The sequence below is a fragment of the Girardinichthys multiradiatus genome, chromosome 21 (assembly GCF_021462225.1).
Source record: "Girardinichthys multiradiatus isolate DD_20200921_A chromosome 21, DD_fGirMul_XY1, whole genome shotgun sequence".
Lineage (NCBI taxonomy): Eukaryota > Metazoa > Chordata > Actinopteri > Cyprinodontiformes > Goodeidae > Girardinichthys > Girardinichthys multiradiatus.
In genome coordinates, this window is record NC_061813.1 from 34,483,297 (window position 1) to 34,509,424 (window position 26,128).

At 39.1% G+C, this 26,128-nt stretch overlaps 1 protein-coding gene across 3 annotated transcripts in view; it reads left to right on the forward strand.

The window, feature by feature from the left end:
- The window catches only part of dpp6a (dipeptidyl-peptidase 6a), a 383,254-nt gene that overhangs the window by 40,477 nt on the left and 316,649 nt on the right, over nucleotides 1-26,128 (forward strand). The window contains exon 1 of one of the 3 annotated variants that reach the window (XM_047349746.1): nucleotides 7,670-7,900. The exons of the other annotated variants lie outside the window; for them this stretch is intronic. Coding sequence (XP_047205702.1) covers nucleotides 7,850-7,900 — 51 coding nt within the window. The 5' untranslated portion in view covers nucleotides 7,670-7,849. Of the gene's footprint in view, nucleotides 1-7,669; nucleotides 7,901-26,128 lie in introns of those variants that run through there. 3 annotated transcript variants of the gene reach the window in all.

The window sequence follows — 26,128 nt, forward strand, 5'->3', positions numbered from 1 at the left end:
AAAAACAAACACAGAACACACAAACTGAGCACATGTGCTGAGCAGATAATCTGCTAGCACTAAAATGGCTGAGTTTTCAACACAAACAAAACCAAATGTCATAAAACGAAAAATGTTTAGATTATTTCACTCTAAACTACTTCTCTCTGCCCAAAACACAACCTCTTACGTGAACCATGCTGAGGAAAAGTTGTTTGGGGCGACGAAGTTGAAAACATCCACAGTGAACAAAGGGTTAACTGCAGCTAACCTCCGTAGCTGGGGAGTGGGGCATCTCGTTCTGTAGGCCACCCAAACTGCACGTTACTGCTGTAGCCATGGTGATGCCGTCCCGTTGTCCTTCCTTCAGACCGGGAAAACTGCTCCACTCGGTGTTGTAGAGACAGGGTCTCTGCTGGGAACTCTCTGGAGCACAGTTTGCTTCTGTAGACCTCACAGAGAAAAGTCAAGCAATGCTTGTACCTTAATTACCCCCGTTCATGAATGAATACTGGATACACAAACAGCAATTCATTCCAACTTAATTTAGTGCATATGATCGCGTGATCGTATGACACTCTTGGATCCAGCAAAGACACATTAGCGTGCTGTGTCCCTCTGCCCAGATCCGCTGGGGACCTGCGTGGAAGAGGTCAGTTTGTTGCAAAAGCGGGGTTTTTATTCGGACAGTGACATCACGGGAAGTCTGCTGTTACCCCTGTTTCTGGCTGTGCTGGAAGTAGGTTAATGCGATTTATTTTGAAAGTTCCTGAAAAGTTCTTACTGCCCCTTCATGTTGTACCCATGGCTGGGTCCCAACAAACCTGTGGAAAATGCTAAAGAGAACACAGTTAATCAAGTCTTAATGTTTTGACATCTAGAGGTTTCTGATCTTGTGGCAGGTCTTTCCTAGGTTTCTTCCAGTTTTTCCAAGAACAATAGCATTTTAATAATTTTTAAAAATGATTTTTTTCATTTCCACGTTCCTATTTTTTCGTCACACTTCACAACATATTACCATTGTCCAGACTAGAATGGAAATGAGCTGGTAAAGCAGCCCAAATCCAAAGGCAAACAATACATGATGTACAGAAAGTCAATAAACTGTTTAGAAGAAATGAGATTAGAAAAAAAAACCCTGGTGTGGAAACGACATATTAAGAAATTATCCTTCCAGCCATCTATTTTTCTATACCTGGCTCTCCCTGCAGAATCCCTGCCTATCTCCAGGAGTCTATGGGTGAGTGACAGAGAAGGCTCTGGACAGGTCGCTATCCATCACAGGCAAACACTGTGACATAAAGGACAAAAGACCATGCATGTACATTATCACTCCTTAAGGCAAGTTAGAGTAGATAGATAGGTAACCTAACATGCATCTTTTTGGCATGTGTCATGCAGCGCCAGTCTGATGTACCAGGAGAAAACATGCAAACTCAGTGGAAGAAGAGCAAAGCCCCTGGACAGGATTCAAACCCAGGACCTTCCTCCTGCAGGGTAACGGTGAAAACAGCTGTATCGCTACGCAGCTTCAAGAAATTAATAGGAATCTAAAAGGTTTTCACTGTTCTGTGGTTACAAATATTGGTAAAACACCCGTATTCCTGAGTGCATTCCTTTAGTCTACGAGGTAGTTTAAAATGTCAGATTTGCTCTCAAAACAATAACTAATATTTTTGACAATTTTTCAGGTGTATGTTATTAAAGAGAGTAATGCATCAATCTCAAGAATACATCCATGTTGTTTTAAAAATCATGTTCACTGGGCTCATAGTACTGGTCTTTGCAAAGCCTCACCATGGTTCGTGAATCTTTTGTGTTTGCAATCATTTTTAGCTTGGTGTTCTGAAAAATCTGAATTAAAAAAATAAATGTAACTAAATAACAGTCGTCTTGGTTAGTTGTTTTCCACTAAACATCTTGAACTCCTCTAGTTTTTCTGCACTAGCTGGTGTATAAGTTGCAACAGTGAATTTAGACATTAACAAGGTATTTTTCTAACTACTGTGAGTCTTTTGACTCTCTCAGCTATGTACCAAGGCTCTTAGTAAGAGATTCGAGCTGTAGCCGTCGCCACTCAAACACAGATCTTTCTCTCCAGCAGAGCTCCCATGCAGCTGTGTAGCTTTGGCAGCTGTCTGCTCTCTAACAGTCAGCTGCCTTTTTGCGCAGAGCTTTTCCAGCCATCCCTGACCAGCCGCTGTCCCCAAGAGTCTTTACATCAGGGACCTATTGTCTGTTTCTGCAGAGATACTTGGCTGCCACATGTGTGCACAATGAATTCTAAATTCCCTTGATTTGTCTAGAAAGTACAAAGTAGCTATATATGTGTGTGTGTATATATATATGTATGTGTGTATATATATATATATATATATATATATATATATATATATATATATATATATATATATACACATACATATATATATATACATATACATATATATATATATATATATGTGTATATATATATATATGTGTATAAAGTTTATTACACGAATTGAGAGCATAATAAATAATTTCAAAACCTTTTCCACCACACATCCTGAGCACTTACGTAAAACCAGGCAAATTTGTTCGAGGAGTAACATGTAAACAGTTGAGTACAATTACTTGGTTAAATTAGTGTACAGACAGTTTATCTGCAAATTTCACAGTTACCATCATTTATTTAGATTCAGCTGTCCTGGTAGGATTTTCTTGACATCTGCAATCTTCAGTTAAAGCCATAGTTTGTAGAGAGTTTACAAAGGGATCTAAATGATCTTATTGTAAAAACCTGGTAATATGTACCCTCTCTACTTCGCAAATATTGTTGAACCTCTGGATTTAGCTCTGCTTGTATTTACAAGACTTGAGTTTTCTTTGGATGAAGTCCATTCTTGGGTTGATTTTATGTGAATGCTTGGACTCACTGCGATGCTGAGAAATAAAATGCCTCCTCATCTTATGCTTCCTTACAGACACAAAGTTTTGGGATCAATGGAATTATGAAATGTTTATAACTTTATCCAATGTTTGATTCACAAAAATCCCAGTCCCATTGGAAGAAAAGCAAGCCCACATAATGATGCTGCCACCACCATGTTTTACTGTGGGTATGGTGTGCTTTTGTTGATGTGCTTTGGTGTTTCTGAGCTAAAAATATTTCAAAAACTGGTTCAAAAACTCAAGTTTGGCTGCTTTAGACCAAACACATTTTCATATAAAATACTGAGGATGCTTTTGTACTCTTCTCCTGACTGATACTTTTGTACCTTTAGATCCTTTCGGTCCTTTTATAATATCTACAAACTATCGCTGTCAGGGAAACTACTGTAACTAACTGCAGGACTGAACTCAAGACTCCATATTGATACTGAATCAAAAGGTGATTCAACAAGGTATTAGTTTAAAGGCGTGCACGCTTATCCAACCAGGTTGCAGTGTTATTTTTCTCCATTAATTGATTTACTTCAGTGGTTTTATTTTATCACATTACAAAAGTCTAGCCTTTAAACATGATGCATAGTTTTGAGAGTTGCTGTTCATCTGTAACATTTGGTATCTACTGTAAATCCAAACTGAATGTGGAACTAAGCTTGTTTGAAGGAGTTGTATACCAGAGGTCGTAAAGTGTGTTGTGATGGTTATCTTGTAAGCATCCCTCTGAGCTCTGTAAGGAAAATCAGTCAAAAATGCAGACTTGGTAATGAAGCAGCGTGGCCACCTACCTGTCTCTGGAAGTGCTGCCATCCTCCTCTGTCAGCAGTCCAGCTGGTGTCGAGGGAGTCTGATTTCCCCCCATTAGGTTGTTTTGACAGCCATATCCTCTGTAATTAATACCAGGCTCTCTTAAATGAGATTTATGTGAGGCGTGCTGTTTGCACCTCCCAGCTGGTGGGTAGTTTAGGGCTCTCTCTGCTCCCCCGGCTGCATCATCAGTGCAGCTTTTTTTTTTATTCAGTCCAGTAAACACACAAATTCAGAAGATTTCAGAGGAATATTGATTTTGAAAGCCTGAGACAAACTAAAGCAGCGTCCATCTTGAAAGCAGCCAGGGCACAGACTTGAAATGGGGTTTCATTAAGTAAAAACCGCATGTATAAAGAAATGAGTCCCTTCATCAGGATCTACTTATTGATGTATTTTGATTAGAACGAAGATGATCAATAAGAGCTAAAAGCACTGTACTAATTCATTGCAGTGTTTTATCTTAGTTTCAGTTTTTTTTAAAGTCATTGGCTGAAGGCTGCTGGTGAAGGAAAACACCTGCTTTCAGTCCTTTTCCAGATGTTCTTTGGGTTATATCCCCCCTTTGCAGCCACTCTGTGGAGAATAAGTCAATAATCTTAATGACAAGGGATTTTAATATCATCTATAACATACTGAGGAGTACTTGGTTGGGTATTTAGTTCCTAAACAATAACCTGCCATTCAAGCCACCACCACTGCGACACACACAAGCACAAAATAAATCATAGATGTGGTGGCAGACTTTTTTCAAGCTCTAAATGAAGCAACTTGTCCATGTTAGCCCGTTGTTATTCAGGGCTTCTAACATTTTCTTGAATCTAACATGACCACAACCTGTAGTGTTTTATTGGGACTTCATGTGATGGACCAACACAGCATAATGCATAATTGTGAAGTGGAAGGAAAATGAAAGATGGCTTTTAAAGATTTTTACAAATATAAAGCTCAAAAGTGCAGTGTATTTGTATATTCAGCCCTTTTTTAATCTGATACCCCTAAATAAAATCACATGCAACCAATTACTTTCAATATTTTCTTGCATCTTTATTAGAGTTGTGATGTTCATGAACAAACCAAATCCACCAGTTGTAGGTATTCATTAATTTTGTCTTGCATACAAGATCCTCCTCTCAGGTGAAGGAATCTGTTGACAGAGGAGCTTTCATTCACGCACTCTAAACATTTGGCCTTTACAGAATACAGAAAGAAGAATAGAATAGAAATATGCTGCATTGTGCCACAGTGGGTGAATTCAGGATGGTTAGCATTCTGTTTTATTGATGTCAAGGTTTTGATTTTACCGATCCACAATCATTTGCTTATCATGATCTCTTTGAAGGAGCCACCTTGTGATATAGATGCATTAATGGAGAAATGTTTTTATTTAAAATTTGAATGAATATATCGTAATTTGTTGTTCTATCAATGATTAAAGCTTTTGAAGATGAAGAGGGGAGAAATGAACAGGGGGAGTGGGATGGGTCAGAACCATGACGCTACCACAGTCGACTGTTCAGTTCTTTTTAGCAATATCCCTCAGGTGTTTTTGTACGTGGTCTTTTGCAACCCGTCCATCAATGGTTGTCTTGAACTTTCCGAACTTCTAGATGCTGCAAAACGTAACTTATTCAAATCTGAAAAACTTCTCAGTCTTTTTCTATTAATGTTGTTTCTTAAAAACTCTCCCCTGATCTTCAGAGATTCATAATTTCCCAATAAAGACAAAAAAATGTACATTTTAAACTAGAACAGCAGGTTTAATTCTCAAGGAGCACAGTGATTAATCATTTAAACAGATCAATAAAAAGCATAAAGGAGTGGAATGGTAACTTTTGTGGAGCATCTCATGCTTTCTAAACTCTTCATGTTGCTCCACCACATCCAGTTTTAATTTTTTCCCTTCACCTCCAAATGAAGCTTTAAACATTGTTATTTGGGTTATTGTGAACCTCTTAAAAACACCAGGAATCCCTGCTGCCTGCAGAGCTTTGGAAAAAGAAGGGAATCGACGCTCCACATAAAAGCAAAATAAGAAGACAGCAAATTTACAAAGAATAGCATGCATATTTTCAGATATTTCCAGAAACCTATCCATTTTTCATTTGTTTTCTGCTTTACAATTCTGTGTTGACACTTGTTCTGCTGTTGAATTATTTGCAAGGTAAATGTCTAATACATTCATTAATGTTTAAACATGTTTTGTTTTTTAGGCATCTATCTAAAACTCATACTCTTAAAACCTTATTGCTTTTGTTGTGAGGATGTATGTGCAGTTGCAGGTTATATCTGTTTTTAATTTATTTGCTGAGTTCAGATCAATGTTAAATGCAATGTTAAAAGCTGAATTAGTGCTGGAGACCTGGTTTTCCTTGTGTGTGCTGGAACTTGTTTTGACAGTACCCATCATGTGATCGTGGGTTATTTTCAAGCTGTGATTCCAGCTCAATTATTAGCTCAACAGCTGCTACATCTTGCAGGTCCAGCTGAATAAATCAGAACATCATCCAAAAGTTTTAGTAATTCAATTCAAACAGAGAACCTTAAATATTATATAGATTCATTACAAACACAGTGACATATAAATATTTATTTTGATGGTTATGGCTTACAGCTAATGGAAATCCGAATTTAGTTTCTTTAGATTTTTTTACACAAATGTTTTGGTCTTTTGAAATCATGGAAAAGTCTGTTGACTTGACAGGTGTTCAGCAGGCAATCTGTGACACCAGAGGTCATTGCTAAAGAGGTTGACTGTTCAGAGTGCTGTATCCAAGCATATAAATAGAAAGTTGAATGGAGGGAAAAAAAGGGGTAGGAAAAAGGTGCACACCAGGGATAACTGTAGCCTTAAGAGGATTATGAATTAAAGCCAATTCAAGAAGAGGAGCTTCAACAGAATTGGACTGCAGCAGGAGTTGCTGCTTCAAGAGAAAGCACACACAGATGTGTGTAGGGAATGGACTGCAACTGACACGTTCCTTACGTTGAGTCACTTTTGAACCTGAGATGATGTCAGAAATCAAGGTCCCAGTGTCTTGAGAGGCACAGATTCCAAGCTGGTTGAGTGTGAAGTTCACACAGTGTGTCATAATTTAAAGAGCAATGTCATCTGCTAGTGTTGGTCTGCTGTGTTTTCTGAAGTCCACAGTCAACGCAGCCATCTACCAGGAAATCCTGGAGCACTTCATGCTTCCTTCCGCTAACAAGCTTCATGGAGATGCTGATTTCATTTTCCAGAAGGACTTCCACCTGCCCACACTGCCAAAATTATAAATAACTGTTGTAATGATCAAAAAATCACAGAGAACTCGTCTGTGTTGGACCCCATGGATCATCTATGGAGTATTGACAAAATGAAGCATAGAGACAACAGTTCAGACAATATTTTTATGCAGTAGTTTAACTTTTTGAGTAACTGAGTTTTGGGATTTTAGTTGGCTGTAATTCATTCATCAAAATTTAAAGAAATAAACCATCTTTTCATTTAATGCATCTTTTCACTTTCCTAAAGCATACATTTTCTTTTTATATTATCTTAAATATATATTAAACTCAAAAAATCTATGTAGTTTTTGCACTTACCTTAGATTTGGTTGAAATTATCTAAATTTATAATTTTTTTATTTTATTCTGGCAGTGTTAATTTGGAGACTAAAAGAGGTAAACTGGACTAAAAATAAATTTTCTGGAGGCTGGACCGAAACGTTCGAGAATTTCCTTGCGTTAGATGAGGGAAAATTCCTTGTATTTTACATGGAGCATATGAGGTGCAGGTGTTTAGGTGGCTCATATCTGCGAGCAGATTGCTGCATCAGGCTATAAAATGATGAGAGTGGAGAACATATTTTGTGTTTTTCTGATAAATCCTCCATCAACCCCCCCCCCCCCCTCAGATCTCCTCCCATGATCCCAAACAAACATCTTCCCCTGTGTCTCATGTATTCCAGCGCGGTGTTTTTGTCGGATTTTAAGCGCTCCGTTAGGTTGTAATCCCACCCACTCGTGAAACGGCTCACAATCTGAGGAGGTCTGTCTGGGATCGTAGCGGGACGGAGAGCTTTAACACTGAAGCTGTGTTCAAAAGTCCGTAAAATCCAACCTGTCTGGAGCCGCTCCTCTTTGAGAGGGAAACATGAAGGAAAAGACCCTGATTGAGACCGCTAAAATGCAGGGCAACGTCATGGTAAGATTCTTATTTTTCTGCGTGACGCTAACTGTGAGCGATTCTGGTATCTCTGTGCGTTTTGACGCGCATTTGGATGCTCTAATATGTGCATTTCCTGTGCTCCCTTTTTTATTAATTTTCTCCTTCACGCCCTTTTTAAGCCCCCGTCTCCTTTGGTGCTGATGGAGCCAGTATGGAAATGATTCGTTGTGTGGAGTGTTGAAAAGTTTTAGCCTGCTTTCTTTATGACTGCTGACTTTTCTGCTTTAAGCCCCTGAGGAGTAACCTTTAGCCCATAGAGGGTCCCATCAATATTTCACAACGTCAAGCTGTGGAGTGCAGGAGATATTAGTGGCAGGGAGCTGCAGGCACTGATATGAAAACCTGTGTGAAGGATCTCGCAGATGAGGGTTATCACATTTCCTAAAGCTTTTTGGATTCATTGCATTCCTTCTGCAAATGGCACCTTTCTAGCTACATTACGACTTTTAGGACTCTATGCAAAGGATAGAAGATTGAAAAAGTTTATTGAAATGATTTTGTTTTCTTTTACAAAATCAACCTCTACAAATTTTCAGTAGGGTTGTGTTTGGGATTGTATCAGCTGTACACAAGCTGAAGAATTTGGAGATGGCTCTCCATTATTTGCGGCAGTAAAATAGCCCCACAGCATGACATTGCACCCACCATGCTTGACTGTTGGTATAATAATTGGATGTTTGACGGGTCTCTGAGGGTTACCATCACCTTTTTAGATGTTCTGAATATGATCTTTTATTCTGCACAAAGACCCTCTACTGGTTTTAAAAAAGGCTTGGTGCTGCATTAAAATTCTCATCAGACCACCTTTTTTTTTCCTGCACACTTTGAAGTTTGATGTTTATTGCTTGATTCACCCCTACGATTGCCTTATTTCTGGCTGAATAGGCTTCGCTCTGCAAACACCCTTGGCAATTTTTTTTTTGAAGATGTGGGGCACAGCTGTGTGGAGTCAGGCTTTTTCCTTCGCGGAAGCCTGTCTTCTACACCCCCTGGCCTTATTTTCTGCAGAAATGTGGATTTCTATCCTTTTTGTCCCAAGGAAAAAAAAAAAGTAAACACGGGTGTTGATGGCGTGAGGAGCTCTGGAATTTTCTATTCAGAAAAATGCATTTTATAGAGTGGTATTTGAGGTTATCAGGCAATCTGTGTTACTTATGCAACCTTCTTCTGTTTAGAGCGAGAAAGTTATTAAAACTGAACAAACGTTTGGCATTTGTTAGGCCATTCTGGTTTTCTCCAACCTTCAAGCCATTCACTGACTCAGACAGAGATGCGGGAAGTTCACAAAGGTTTCATTAGTCAGAAAGTAAAAGATTTATTTAGCTATGTGCAATATAAGAAATATAATATTCTACCAGTTCTGGGGTTTTTTGTACACTGACAGTCCAAACAGAAAGTTTCACGCACGCTAATATTTCATGGCACAGCCTTTAGCTTTCGTTACAGCACCCATTTGCTGCGACATGGTTTTGATAGGCTTCTGCAATGCCACAACATGTATTATCGTGTAGAGTTGCATTAACTTTTCAACAAGATCTTGAAGAGATCGTAGTAGTGAGACTCCTGTGCAAATTCTTTTTTAGTGGAACCCAAAGGGTTTCAATGATGTTAGTCTGAACTCTGTGGTGGCCAATCTGTGTGTAAAGCTGTTTAGGCTCCTTGAACTACTCCTGAACACTTTGAGCCTGATGAATCCTGATGTTGTCCTCTAGGAATACGTCCATGCCACATGCGAAGAAGAGATGCACTGATGGAATAACCTGGTCATTCAGTATATTCATGAAGTTAGTTTACCTCATTCTTTGGTCCATAACCTTTGATGAACCTGGATCTGACTAACTGCAGCATCATAGCACTGCCCTCACATGATTGGGGCATAAGTGCATCACTTCATGCTGCTCTCTTCTCTCCCTGATGATCCCATCCATCTGTGACAACATGACCTTCTTCCATTGCTCCAGAACCCAATCTTTATGCTCCCCAGCAAATTGAACTTTTTTTTTTCCTGATTAGCTTCTCTGTTTTCTTAAGACTGCAAAGCAGTTTAGTCCCAATCCTTTAAGTTCCTTTCACATTGTGCATTTGGAAATGCTTTCACTTTCACTATTGAACAAAGCTGTAAGTTCTGCTGTTGTTTAAATGATCACCAATAACCATCACTGAAGATTTATTCTGACTACATTTCTTCCATTATGGTCCCCTGCTCTTTTCCAGGTTTTAATATTGTGTTCTGCAATTCTCCCCCCAACTTGTAGTTTCAGCAATCTCTTTAGATGTTTCCCTTGCTTGATACATAAATGATCTCCTTTTTACTAGGTTTGATATTTATTTAAATCTCACCTCAACTGTAAAAAAGACAAACATATTTCACGCAGTCATTGTTGTTAAAGGTAAGGGCAAAACGGAAAAGCTGCGTGGAAAAACTAAGTGCATCCTATCTGCTTCTATTGTATTCAAGATGGAAAAGTATCAGTCAGGTGTAACCACCTGTATTAAAGCAGGAGTGTTGGTAGTTTACTGGTCTGAACCATAAAGTGTGTTTCTGTTAACAACATGCCAAGGCAAAAAGTTATAAGCACTAATTTTAGAGAAGCAGTGGTTTCTATTTGAAGACCATTCTACAGGGAGAAAGAATATTTATAAGTGGAAAGCATTTAAGACATTTGCCAATCTTCTGAAGGTTTAACATCCCAGCAAATTCATTAGCAGCCAGTCCTGAAAATAAATCTTAAAACATAGACGAACTTCATCTCAGACTCGACAGTTCAACTCTTCGTTCTGAAATGAACACCGTAAATGGAGTGGATTTATAGTGCTTTTCTAGTCATACTGACCACTCAGTGCTTTACGCTAGAGCCACATTTGCGATCCCACTTACATCGCGTACACGTTCATACACCAATACGCAGATTGCTAGGCAACCTGCGACCAAGTGCCTTGCCCAGTGGCACATAAACGTGTGGCAGGAGGAAGCTGGAATCTAACCCACAGCTTTTGCATTATAAGACTCAGTACCTTAGTAAGGGCAGCAGAACTTCGGTTTATAAAGTTCCACGTGAATAAAGCACTTCTGGAGAAATGTCCTTTGAGAAGAGGATACCAAAGAAGATGTTTGTACATATAATCCACAGCACCATGTCTGGAGAAAGCCAAACTGAGCATATAAGCCTAAAAACCTCATGCCAGTGGTCAAGCACAGTGGTGGAGGGGTGATAACTTGAACTTGGGCTTCATTACAGCCACGGCATCTGGGCACCTTGAAGTCATTGATTCAATTATGGTTTTCTCTATATACCAAATACTCTCAGAGCTGAAGCTTGGCTCAAAATGGGCCATCAGCAGGACAATTATTTATAAAAAAGAAGAAAATTTACAACTGAAGGACTAGAAAAGAAAATAATCAAGGTGTTACACTGGTCCAGTCAAATAACACATCTCAAACTGGCTGTGACTCACAGAAGAAGTCCGAATTAAAGCTTAGTGTAAAAAAGGAGACTGATCTGTTGTTTTTGTTCACCTGAGATTAGATGTAAATAAGTTTAGAACTCTGTAAATGCCAGATTATTTTTATGCCCATATGTATGAAACCCTTGAAATAAAATAAGGTGTACTTTCTTTTTATAATAAAATGTTACTGAAGGAATGTAACTCTTATCAGTGTTCATTTGAAACTGTTACTGATGTAGTCTGGTTTATTTTGACAGAGGCAGCTGTAATATTATTCAACCTTTAGGATGTGATTTGGCACTGATCAACATAACAAAGCGGAGAAACACTTGAGCTCCAGCATGACAGGTTTATTGTAGCAGGTGATTGCTTCCTTCCCAATGAACCCTGTTCCCTTGAGACAGAGATGTGTTCTAGTGGCTCGGTGGGAAGTTGGCACAGTGTGATTTCTCACTAGCGAAGGTGAGAGCTGGGGAAGCGTTGTTGTCCAATGGGGTGTGTGTATGCCAGTCAAGGTGGTAGTATGTGAAAATGGGGGGTAAAACACCTCGAGGCGTTTGCCTGCCCAGGAAATTGCAGATAATTGAGTCTTTGTGTAGATGATAACGACAGGATAAACGTTGCCATGGGATACCGTTGTCTCAACTGCTGACCTGTGATGCAGTGTGGAGTTTAGAAAAAGCTGGATATGCATGCATGTACAAGCTACTGATGCAAGTGAGATGTGGGGCTCTGATGCAAGTGTATAATTGCTGTCTGACACAGCAAACGTACCCGCTCAAGGACGCAGACAACGGCAGTGTTGAACATCTAATGATTTGTTTCTCTCAGATGAAAAGGGAAAAGCAGAAGTGGGCAGAGATGTATTTCCATCAAACTCAGTTTATTTATATAGCGCCAATTCACAACACATGTCGTCTCAAGGCACTTCACAAAAGTTAGGTACATACATTCCAATTAATCCTGACCAAAAAAAAAAACTCCCTTTTAACAGGAAGAAACCTCCAGCAGAACCAGGCTCAGTGTGAGCGGCCATCTGCCACGACCGGGGGTTGGAGAGAACAGAGCAGAGACACACAAAAAATACAGAAGCACTGATCCAGGAGTACTTTCTATGGGAAGGAAAAGTAAATGTTAGTGGATGTAGCTTCTTTAGTCATTTCATCTAGAAAGGAAGAACAGATCAACTCTGAGCCAGTTTTCAAGGTTAGAGTCTGAAAGAGAGCACATAGAGTTAGTCACAGTAAAAGCTCAGTCAGTTGCTATATCTAGGAGAGAGAAAGGGTTAAACACTGAAAGACAGGGCCAAGTGGATCTGTAGAAGGTGAGCATTAAGTTGTTCCCAGCAGAAGCTTGGACAATTCCCCCACTCCAGAAAGGTGTCACAGGTAGACACAGAGTCAGGCCAGGTGTAGCTTCTAGGAAGAGAAAAGAAAAAGAACATAAAGTTAAAAACTAAAATAACAGCAAATAGTGCAAAATTGGAGAGTAGTGTGAGAATGTAGCGAAGAGGGTGAAAGTGGTCATTATGTCCTCCAGCAGCCTAAGCCTATAGCAGCATAACTACAGAGATAGTTTCAGTTCATTTATTTATATAGCGCTTATTTACAACAATGTCGTGTCAAGGCACCCCATGGCGTGGGGCCGCCAGTGGGGCCAGACCAAACCACCAAGTGCCAGAGCCCGGCCATCCCAGAACGGGCCACGTGTAGGGGCACTAAGTAAAATAATAAACTGATAAAGTTTGTCCATCTAGAGCCCACTGATGGCCATTGTTATACTAAAAACCACAAGGATTGGGATACCTCTCTCTGTCTGACTGATTAGAACCATTGGAAAAGAGAAGGGGTCATACAGGTAGCAGAAATGGAGGGTGTGTTTGCACCTCTACCATAACTGAGCCGGTTTAGGCTAAACCTGACTCCCCCTTACTCCATCCAACAGGGAGGGAGAAAGGCGCAGGTAAAAAAAATAAGGAAGATAGCTCAGGATAACCTAAGCCACTCTAACTATAAGCTTTATCAAAACAGAAAGTTTTAAGTCTAGCCTTAAAAGTAGACAGGGTGTCTGCCTCACGGACCAAAACCGGGAGCTGGTTCCACAGGAGAGGATCTCGATAACTAAGGGATCTGCCTCCCATTCTACTTCTAGAGACTGTAGGAACCACCAGTAAACCTGCAGTCTGAGAACCAAGTGCTCTGTTAGGAACATATGGAACAATCAGATCTCTGATGTATGATGGAGCTAGATCATTAAGGGCTTTATATGTGAGGAGGAGAATTTTAAATTATATTCTAGATTTAACAGAGAGCCAATGAAGGAAGCTAAAATAAGAGAAATATGATCTCTCTTTTTAATTTTTTATCAGAACTCTTGCTGCAGCATTTTGAATCAGTTGAAGGCTTTTAACTGCATTTTGTGGACATCCTGATAGTAAAGAATTACAATAGTCCAGCCTTGAAGTAACAAATGCATGAACTAGTTTTTCAGCGTCACTCCTGGATAGGATATTTCTAATTTTGGCAATGTTCTGGAGGTGAAAGAAGGAAATCCTAGAAACCTGTTTAATATGGGATTTAAATGACATGTCCTGGTCAAAAATAACACCGAGGTTTTTTACTTTATTACCGGAGGTCAATTTAATGCCATCCAGGTTAAGTAATTGACTAAGCAGTTTCTATTTTAAAGACTTTGGTCCAAAGACAACAACTTCTGTCTTGTCTGAATTTAGAAGCAAAAAATTTAAAGTCATCCAAGATTTTATATCTTCAAGACATGCTTGTAGTCTATCTAACTCGGTGGGCTCATCAGGATTTATGGATAGGTAAAGCTGAGTATTATCAGCGTAACAGTGAAAATGTATCCTATGCTGCCTGATAATTTGACCTATTGGAAGCATATACAGGTCCTTCTCAAAATATTAGCATATTGTGATAAAGTTCATTATTTTCCATAATGTCATGATGAAAATTTAACATTAATTTATTTTAGATTCATTGCACACTAACTGAAATATTTCAGGTCTTTTATTGTCTTAATACGGATGATTTTGGCATACAGCTCATGAAAACCCAAAATTCCTATCTCACAAAATTAGCATATCATTAAAAGGGTCTCTAAACGAGCTATGAACCTAATCATCTGAATCAACGAGTTAACTCTAAACACCTGCAAAAGATTCCTGAGGCCTTTAAAACTCCCAGCCTGGTTCATCACTCAAAACCCCAATCATGGGTAAGACTGCCGACCTCACTGCTGTCCAGAAGGCCACTATTGACACCCTCAAGCAAGAGGGTAAGACACAAAAAGACATTTCTGAAGGAATAGGCTGTTCCCAGAGTGCTGTATCAAGGCACCTCAGTGGGAAGTCTGTGGGAAGGAAAAAGTGTGGCAGAAAACGCTGCACAACGAGAAGAGGTGACCGGACCCTGAGGAAGATTGTGGAGAAGGGCCGATTCCAGACCTTGGGGGACCTGCGGAAGCAGTGGACTGAGTCTGGAGTAGAAACATCCAGAGCCACCGTGCACAGGCGTGTGCAGGAAATGGGCTACAGGTGCTGCATTCCCCAGGTCAAGACACTTTTGAACCAGAAACAGCGGCAGAAGCGCCTGACCTGGGCTACAGAGAAGCAGCACTGGACTGTTGCTCAGTGGTCCAAAGTACTTTTTTTTTGGATGAAAGCAAATTCTGCATGTCATTCGGAAATCAAGGTGCCAGAGTCTGGAGGGAGACTGGGGAGAAGAAAATGCCAAAATGCCAGAAGTCCAGTGTCAAGTACCCACAGTCAGTGATGGTCTGGGGTGCCATGTCAGCTGCTGGTGTTGGTCCACTGTGTTTTATCAAGGGCAGGGTCAATGCAGCTAGCTATCAGGAGATTTTGGAGCACTTCATGCTTCCATCTGCTGAAAAGCTTTATGGAGATGAAGATTTCATTTTTCAGTACGATCTGGCACCTGCTCACAGTGCCAAAACCACTGGTAAATGGTTTACTGACCATGGTATCACTGTGCTCAATTGGCCTGCCAACTCTCCTGACCTGAACCCCACAGAGAATCTGTGGGATATTGTGAAGAGAACGTTGAGAGACTCAAGACCCAACACTCTGGATGATCTAAAGGCTGCTATCGAAGCATCCTGGGCCTCTATAAGACCTCAGCAGTGCCACAGGCTGATTGCCTCCATGCCACGCCGCATTGAAGCAGTCATTTCTGCAAAAGGATTCCCGACCAAGTATTGAGTGCATAACTGTACATGATTATTTGAAGGTTGACGTTTTTTGTATTAAAAACACTTTTCTTTTATTGGTCGGATCAAATATGTTAATTTTGTGAGATAGGAATTTTGGGTTTTCATGAGCTGTATGCCAAAATCATCCGTATTAAGACAATAAAAGACCTGAAATATTTCAGTTAGTGTGCAATGAATCTAAAATATATGAATGTTAAATTTTCATCATGACATTATGGAAAATAATGAACTTTATCACAATATGCTAATATTTTGAGAAGGACCTGTATATAGTAAAGAGAATTGGCCCAAGTACTGAACCCCGTGGTACTCCACAATTAACCCTGGAGTTTAAAGATGATTTATCATTTACACGAAAAACTGGAATCTGTCAGACCAATAAGATTTAAACCAGCTCCCCTGATCCCTACAGCATATTCCTGCCTTTCTAAGAGAATATTGTGATCAACTGTATCAAATGCAGCACTGAGATCTAACAGAACAAGTATAGACACAAGTCCATTATCTGAGGCCATACGAATATCATTAGTGACTTCCAGCAGAGCTGTTTCAGTGCTATGATGAGCTCTGAAGCCTGACTGAAACTCTTCAAACAGGTCATTGCTGTGTAAATGCTCACACATTTGATTAGCAACTATTTTCTCAAGGATTTTAGATAAGAATGGAAGATTGGATATAGTGTCTCTGTTTATTGTGGATGGATCTTGGCCCATTCTTTTTCCACAATATTGTTTGGTGCAGTTGGTAGCACTGTTGCCTTGCAGCTAGAAGGTCCTGGGTTCGATTCCCGCCCGGGGCTCTTTCTGCATGGAGTTTGCATGTTCTCCCCGTGCATGCGTGGGTTCTCACTGGGTACTCCGGCTTCCTCCCACAGTCCAAAGACAAGCCTGTTAGGTTAATTGGTCAATCTAAATTGCCCTTAGGTGTATGAATGAGTGTGCATGGTTGTTTGTGTGTTGCCCTGTGACGGATTGGCGACCTGTCCAGGGTGTACCCTGCCTCTCGCCCATAGATTGCTGGAGATAGGCACCAGCTCCCCCGTGACCCACTATTTAATAAGCGGTAGAAAATGACTGACTGACTGAAACTGTTTCAGTTTATTGAGGTTTGCAGGTTTTTCCACAGCTCTCTGAGGATCACAGTCTAGCGTTTCAATCAGGATAGGAGCTGGACTTTACCTGGACACACCCTTTTCATTTTGTTGTAATTCTGTTGTAAATTTGCTTCGGTGTCTGGGATCATTGCCCTGTTGATGACCCATTTTTGGCGAAGCTTCTGCAAAGGGACCATTGCTGTCCAAACCCAATCCTCAAGGGCTGGACACCTACATGTTTTAGATCTTTCCCTGGTTCACCTGAATCAAATAATGGTTCTTTATCAGGATATTCCAGGACTTGACTTGCTGAAGAGGTGTTTTAACCATTTCAATCAACTGTGTTGGAGCAGATTTTAAACATGCAGGACAACGGTCCTTGAGAACAGGAGTTGGACACCACTGTAAAGATGGCCTCACATGTTACTCAGGAAATATTTTAGAGAGAAGTTCACTGTTGCCTCAGTGACTGCAAGGTGCCCAGAACCAATGGATTCAAGGCAAGCCCACATCATCACCACTCCACCACCATGCTTGACAGTTGGTAGGAAGTGTTTTAGCTGATGTGCTGTTTGATCTACCAAAAAGGCATTATTTTCAGAGGTCTTGTGGTTCATTAAGATGCAACTTTGCAAATCTACATTATTCCGCCATATCTTTTTTGAGAGGGTAAGCTTTCTCCAGGCAAATCTTCCACACAAGCTCCTCTTGTTCAGTCTTTTTCTGATAGTAGCTTCATAAACTTTAACATTCAAGATGCTAAGGGTTCTTCAGTGGGTGATGGAGCTCTAACGTGTTTGTAATTTCTATGAGTGGAACTTCTAAGATTTCAGATTTCCTTGGCATTGTTAACATACCTGTATGTTCAAGAGCAACTGACAAAACTCCTGTTTTAATAACGGGAGTCACACTTCAGATAAATTAATCAATAAATCAAATGCAATTGATTAATATATACAAAGATGAATAGTATTTTAATACTGATTAAAGCGAAGCATTTTCTGCAATTAAGTGAAATACAGTACACCTATATCTGGATTATTGTGTAGAGTATGGGGTAATGTGTATAAAACAGCACTGGAGTAATTGCATGGAGTAAATAAAGAGCACAATGATAATTAATGATACTAGGTTTTCTGAACACACGTTATAAGTTAAATCCTTTAAAATTAGTTGATCTGGTTAAATTCAAAACTGTGAAAATAATGCATAAAGCAAAACACAACTTGTTGCCTTGAAAATTGATAAAACCTTCGATAGAAATGTGACCTTTAATCTTAGAAAACTATAAATAACCAAAGTTTCAAATGCTCAAACAATGTTAAAAACGTTTTCTATTTCTGCCTATGGAGCTCAACCATGAAACAGTTTTAGAAATCCAGAGGTATACAGATTTCATCCAGTTAAAGATTTAAATAAATGACTTTAAGAAGGTGTTTTGCTGCCAAAGAATTAAAATAATTTGTAGCCTGTGTATTTGTGTAGTAAGAGTTAGCTGGTCTATTGTATTTGTGGGGGTATGTGGCGCTTTGCTAGTGTATTTCATGTGTAAAGATAGATGGATTAATTTTTGAATGTTTTATATTAAATCCTAAAACAACGAAAAAAAATATTTGTATTTGGAAGAAAATGTATAAATACACAGACTAATCTTGGACGACTCTTTGAATTAAAAGCACTGGGGGTAGAATTCACTTGTTCATCCCACTCCTTTTTAGACATCAGGCTGTTTATTGTAAACAATACATCTGCTTAGTTGTTTGTTTTTTATCATTAGTATTATGGCCAGTTTCTCTTACGAGTTTGAGATAAATTTATAAACAAATAACTAGACAACAATTACCACTGGGCTACATTTTCTTTAAATTACTACAGAAGCAGAAAGGCTTTACTTAGTTTTTCACGACTTAATTGACAGTCATGGAAGCGATCTTTTTCCCTTTACTGTATATAAGTATTTTGCTTCATTATACATACAGACTGAACTTCAGAAGCAATTAAATCCAATAGAGGTTTAAACTAAAACCGGTAAATGCCTTAAAGTAAAAACAAAGGGCCTTTTTTAACAGGTGACACTTTAAATATAAGAATATTCCACGCAACAACGGTAATAAGCTCGGTGCACCAACTGCAACATTTATTGAAGATCAGCCGCATTTGCTGGCTGTTATGTTTTCCCCAGAGCACACATTGAAAGCAGCTGTTAACATACTGAACGCTGCTGTTTTGGACCTCAAACAGCTGTTTGGGCGTATTGCAACTACTCGTGTGCCTTCGGGCTGATGGCTGTATTTTGATGGAGGACCGCTGTGCCTGATTTGGTGCTCCACTACACTGTTAATGCCTTTTCAATACAAACCTTCATGGCTGCAGGCCAGCTTGTAGGAGTCATGTCGATTGCTCACTTTACTTGTTTTTGTACTCAGCTTCACCAAATCACACAACGAGGAATTGAAATCACAGCGCTGTTTGACCACCTCCACATGCATGCTGATTTATCGATCGCTGTGAAACGCCTGCTGCACCCTGCAACATGGTTTTCCAGACATCTGATATCTGTGCACCTGTTACCCAATATCTTGTAGTGAGCGAGTGAGTCAGCAGTTCCACAGCAACCTTTTTTTCATTATTGTAAAATTTATGAACGATATCAAGCCAAAATGCAGCGCAAAAGTTTTTATATATTCTGGGGTACACAATGAAAGTACATGTCGTTTAAAATAGAATTAATGTGACAGTGTTCACACATCCATCCATTCAACTCCAAATTTAGATCTGTCCATTCACCTCTACTTCAAGATCTTTCCATCAATTAACCTTCAGCTCCATCCAATTAGATCCAGATTTAAATCCATTTTTAGATCCATTCCTACCTCCCTCCCTAGCTCTACATCCATCTATCGCTTTGTCCATCCTTCTAGATCCATCCTTCCATTTGGACCCAAATCTTGATTCATCTATCTAGCTCTAGGCCAATTCTAGATCCACCCAAATGGCTGTGGCCCAGCTCGATATCCACCCGTGTAGGTCTAGGTCCCCCTTTAGATCCACCTATTTGGCTCCATCCATCCATCTAGCTGCAGTTTCACCTCCTCATGGGGGTTACAAGGTGTTCAGAACCCCAAAAAGACATTCTTCTTCCAGCAAGCTCTAGATCACAGATGGGGTGTCAGTGGATGTACCAAAAAAACAATATTCGGCTTGAGAGAAGGAATGTACAATTGATTTTAGAATAATTTCTCCTATTGTTCATTTGCACTCTCCAGGTGCTAGTGAACTCAATGTACTGTAGAAAGTATAGAGCATAGTCTGAAATTGCCACTGCAAAAGTAGCAAGCATTGATGTAGTCAGTATTGCAAGAGAAATGTCAAACATAAACCATACCAAGTAACTGCACACATTATCTGAGCAATTTACAGTGTGGAGCACTTGATAAAAGAAAATAAAGGAAATGCATTAACTTGTGTCTTTATTGGATAAACCCTGGATCAAAGTCTAGGTTTGGCTGTTTTCCATGAAATAAATTGTCCTGCAGAAGCACTTTTGAATGGCGAGTGCTGTGTTAGACTGTATTGGCCTTCATACTTTTTTAATGTACAGAATGAAGAAAAATATTATTGTCAAGTTGCAAAATAACACCATTATTTCTTTAAATAAGCAGTGATGCGGTGAAAATATGAGCCTGCAGTATTGCCTCTCCATGCATCTGTGATATTTATTCACTTGACTGGGATTAGCTCTTTGCCATATCAGAAATGCAGCAGTTCGGGACAGAGGGAACTTGATTTATAGTGACCTTTATGCTAGCCAAAGTGTTTCAGTGGTGACAGTGCACAACAGCAGCATTTTATTAAGCATGCTGGGATCCATCATGCTGTGTTTCTTCCCCCCTTTGGCTGTGTTTTGTTTGTTGACCAATCACGCAGATCTAGCAGATGGCTGTAGTTGCCTTCTGCAGCAGAGTAGCTGACAACTTATGACAAGGGTGGTTGGTTCTCTAATTTTATTTGATCTTGTGATGTTGTATTGTGTACCAACAGTATTTTACTTTATATTATTCAACAGCCATTTTGTCTAGACTTGACATTGGGGTGAAGAAGCTCAAAATGACTGCAGTCTGAGCTTGATGGAGCTATTGACCAGTGATTTCAGGGATACTGTGAAGGCTGCTTTCAGTTTCTGTAAAAAAAAAAAAAAACCTTTTGTTTATAGGTTCTGCTCTGCCTTGCTATCGAGGCTGTTGGAATGAGAAAAATCTGAAAGGTTGTTTTTCTTTTCTCTCTAGCAGAATGTGTTCAGCCTTTCCTAATATTGGACAAGTTTATTACAAATGATTCAACATACATTGCAGTTTGGCCAACGAGTGTGTTCTCTAAAAATATTGACAGGGAAATTATTGTAATGTTAAACTGTTCTTACTTCACCTGTGGGGTTTGTAAATGTGTTTGGAACGTTTTTTTGCTGCTTTTTTATTTTATTTTTCTGTCCAATTGTTGTTAGGGATCCTAACTCTGAGCTATGAATCACTCAGGCACAGAAAGGCTTAGTCAGCATTTTTGCAACAATGAGGTGATTTCAAACAACGTATTAGCTAAAAAGCTGGAATAGGCCTTCAGTAGCTGATCAAGTAAAGTTACAAGCTAAAAAGTCCTTAGCTGCTACTCAAGCCAACTGCTACTCAGTTAATGGGTGCTCTGGCTAACTACTACACAGGCTAACCACTACTGAAGCTAATGACTCATCAAGCATTCTTTTGCTCAATCTAACTGCTCCTCAAGCTAAAAGCCACTCAGGTTAATTGACAATATGGCTAGCAGCTACTCAAGCTAAACGCAAATCAGGCTACCTTAGGGTCAGGCTATCATTTAACTTAGCACCCACTAACTATTATTTAACCTAACTGCCACTAAATCAAACAAGTGGCAAGTAAAGCGAACAGTTGCTCAAGCTAAAATATAGTCAGGGTGATGACTACATGACCTAATGGTTACCCAGTATCACTGCTACTGAAGCTAATGGCTACAGGCTTGTCAGTACCAAAGCTCGCTGTTACTTAAAAACTGGACAGACTAACTGGTTCTCAAGCTAAAGGGTACTCCAGCCTTTTTGGATACCCAAGCTAAGGACTACTCAACTAACTTCTCTAGGTAAATGCTTCCCAGGATAACTGTGACTCAAGGTTATGTCTACCCAAGCTAACCGCTATTTAAGCTAACCCTGAGTTGTGCTAATGGTTTCCCTATGCTGGCTTACAGCTACCCAAGTTAACAGCTATTCAACCTAACTGGCTACCCAAGCTAATTAGTTACTGAATCTATCTCAGACTAAGGCTATTTCAGCTAAACGTTATTCAGGCCAAAAAGCCTCTCAACCTGAAGACTACTCAACCTAACTGCCACTCAGGCTAAACGTTATCCAGGGTTATGGCAATTTAAGCATACTTGTACTGAAGCTAACAGTAATGAAGTAGTAAATGAGTTTAATCTATTAAAAAAATTCCAAAGATTACATGGTTTGACAAAAAACAAGATTCTTACACCAACATGGCCATGTAGCTTTTAGCTTTGTTTTAGGTGATAACGTTATAGATGATCAACAGATATGCATTTATCCTTTTCATCTGCAGTTAATTGTTTTTTAGACCTGATACTTTTTTAGTGGGAGGTATTTCTTCCCTCTTGCCCTGACCTGTTGATGTGCAGAACCAAAAAGCAGCAAAGGGAGCTAAAGGGATCTGCAGTAAATGTTTTATGTGGCCTTCTAAGTGGCTAACAGTTATTTATGTGGCTAGATTGGACCAGACCAGACATTTGTGTCACGTCAAACAGACACATGCCAAAAAACTAAATGGTTAATATTCATTAAAATTCAAAATCTGTTCAAAATGTTTTAGTATTATCTTCTATCCATTTTTGCTCTTTGTGTCAGTTCTTATTTTGTAGTTAACTGGACTCGTTAAACATAATGGCGTGGTGGCCTATCTTGTTTCTCCCAAACCTTGTGCATGCAAATGTCCCACATGTGCCCATTGGGAATAGAAGCTTTTAGACTTGGTGTGTGTTATCTGTCACGCCCTCCCCTTGGCTCTGAGAAATCAATCCCCACTTACCCAGGCTTACACACTTAGTGTCTCAACAAAATGAGTCTACACAAGGTGAAGACACTATACAGCGTTCCTTATTTTTTGCAAGATGAAAGTAAGGGCCTATGCTTGTTAAGGTTTGTCAGCATTCATGTTGGCCTTTTATGAGCAGATGCTGTAATTGGGACTGTTTAGCCATGCTGAGTAATTCTTCATCTTAGTAAAATGGGGATAGTTGTACTCTGCTCTGTGAACGCTTATGAATTATGTGAGTTTTTACAAATCTTTTTAGCAAGGCATGCTGATGGCTAAAAGTGAATGTGTACCTGATACTGTATCTTTGGAAGTATTTTAATTTGTCGTCAGATTTGCTGCTCCATGTCGTCTACACTATTCACCAACACACCTTGTGCAACCACCTGAAATTTAAACCTGGAGTGATCCATGAACAGCAGTATAAAATAAAACGTGACCTGAATTTATTACATATTTTTTCCTAAAACTTAATTCTAGTCCATCTTTTACATCTTTTAACCTAATCTGATTTTTATTCTTAACTGATCCAAACTTTTTTATTTTTCAGACTCTGCAATAATATATTAGCAATTATTTTTAGCTAAAATAATTTGGTGTTTTATGAGTCGTTACAACTACAATTTATTTCGAAATTGTTACAAACGCATATAGTGTGATATTTTAGAACATCATGTTTTTCAGTTAGATTTTTTTGTTTTCCTAAAATTGTTCAATTTGTTCAACAAATTACTGACTTTGTTGCTGATTTATATGAAAATGTTTGATGAAATTTGGTAAGAGGAATAAAGAGCACAGCATACAGTACACTTTTGACAAATTTGTATATACTACAGAACAGAATCTAATACTTTGTTTAAAAGGCAGAAGGAATTAAAAAGAGAGAGTACCCAAGGTTGTTGCAAAAAAATCAAGATTAAAACTGTGAGCTGCGTGTTTTAACAGTGTTTCTGTTTTCCAGTTTTTCCCAACAGTACCTTTCCACAACCAGATAACCAATTAACCTTCACAAAAACCCAAAGGTGAAGTGAATGTGATAAATTACCCCTCTCACAAGTAAGCGTCAGGTTTCTGTTGGTTAATTTACATAATACTGAAGTGGAATTTATTTTAACTGCCCTTGGGAAAGAAAATTAATCTCAAAGTAAATGCTATAATTTAAACCTGGCCAGTAGCAACAATCAAACGCTTAACTGCAGTACTTTAAGGCTGAATTAACTTAATTTGAACGATGATATAGCATCAAAACAGCATTAATATAAATATACCGTTTGTAATGGATTTTTATACGCTAGAGTACCAAGTGGTTCTCCAAGGTAGCATTCAGTTTTCCTGTAAGTTTCTTTTCCTTGTAGGTGAGTTTGTGGACTGCCAATTTACAACGTGTGTCATCTAAAAGTCCAATTCAAACCCAGTTCTAATAAATCTAACTTAAACTCATCTAATTCGTGTCAATACAATTCAACAATCCAGTTCAACCTTAATTACAATACAGTCAAATTCAGTTGATCATTTAATGCTATGGTAAAAAGTTACCTAATTGAGAAAAATACCATCAATTGTATAGAGCCATTGACTTTGCAGCACTAATTCACTAATGCCTCTTTTCCATTGGCTCTTTTTAGGCGGCGGTCTCCACTCTACTCTCTAGTGTCTATCTTCTCGGCACAGAACCTGTTGTGATTCCATTGACTCACTGACGGGTAGATCAATGGCTTGAAGCCCAACCTCTAGCCGTCTGGGTAGTGTGCTGTGTGACATTGTCGCATTAAAGTAATCTGAGTGAAAAGATAAAAAATAAAATCAAAACATAAACAATACAATATAGATAATGTTTGTATTATTGTAAATACAAGAATGCCTTATTTATTCCTCTCGTTGGACGATGCAGGCAGTCTGATTAAGAGCAGCTGTTCTCCGCCTGCTGCGGGTTCGCCAAACACGCTGTGTCATGGTGGTATTATTTTGTATATATTTGTTTTTGGAGAAATGTTTGTGCATCTGATCAAGTGATCATATATGTTATCATCTGGTGTAGGATGTTAAATACAGCTCCCTGCCCGTGTGTAATTCAAAAACTGACATGGTGTTGTTTTTCATTTCTTTCAGCCTTCAGGCATGGTTTATGATCTGTAAATAAAATCTGTAAGTAATATTTCAGTTTGACCCACTCCGGTCATTGTGGTCCTTAATATTAGTTGCTCTTGAGTTTTATTAATGTTTCCCAGTACTACCTTGGTGAAAACCTTCTCATTTCTCCTTCTTCCATGGCCATTTAGTGAACAGTAGTCTGTTTACCTCAGTCCCAACTCAGCCTTGGTTGTACCTGCTCGGGAGCAGAGACAAAAAAAGTAGGTACTGGTACACAAAAAACGGTAATGGAAACGCTCGCAAAGTGGGCCGAGGGGGGGTGGAGCCAGGGTAAATGAAGCCAGTGGAGGCACTATGCCATGAGTACTTTTTCCTGAAAGGAATTTTAAGAAAGTAAACAAATTTAATGAGAACACACCGTAACACAGTCACTAGACCAGGTGTACCTTTTGTGGCAATAAAACAACACAAACAGACCTTTGCAAAGTAGTTTCAGGAAATTTGTATGTCTTTTTTTAATGGTGAAATCTGGCTTGGTTAAAATATCCTTTTAGTTATTGTTCTTATCTGTAAAGTCAGGAGTAACACCTTGTTTTGCATATACAGATTCAAAGAAATATATGCAATAAGTCCGATTTCTCATTACATGTCGTAAGTGCAGCCTGTATTGGAAAACTATGTTTTGTGTTTACTTAGCTTATCTTTGTGTGATATTACCATTTCGTTTTGGATCTGAGACATGTTAGTGAGACAAAAGTTCTGCGAGTAACTTAACTTAAAATGAGGTGTTTATGTGAATATCAATGCAAAATGGGTGCCTCTAGGTTGGTCTAATGAAAGCTGGCTTTCCGCTTTTACAGAGGAACGGTGTCTTTGTGCTCGGCGTTAATAATAATTTCCCTCAGTAGCACTCATTAAGGCTCTGACATGATGAGCTGGTTTCCACTACTTACCCGTGGCATTGAGTGTAATTGCATTTCACAGGCAGACGGGAAGCACGACTCGAGCGAGCGGGTGTCTCAAGGATTCAGTTTATCTGAAATCAGTCGTATTATATCACCACAACGCTTAAGATGGTAAGTGTATAAAGATTGTGATTTCATATGTACAGATTTAGATGTTCTTGATTAAGTCCATCAGAGAAACGGGGAAATATGTTCTTATAGTTTACAATATTTCCAAGTATTTGATCTGATTGAACCACACAGT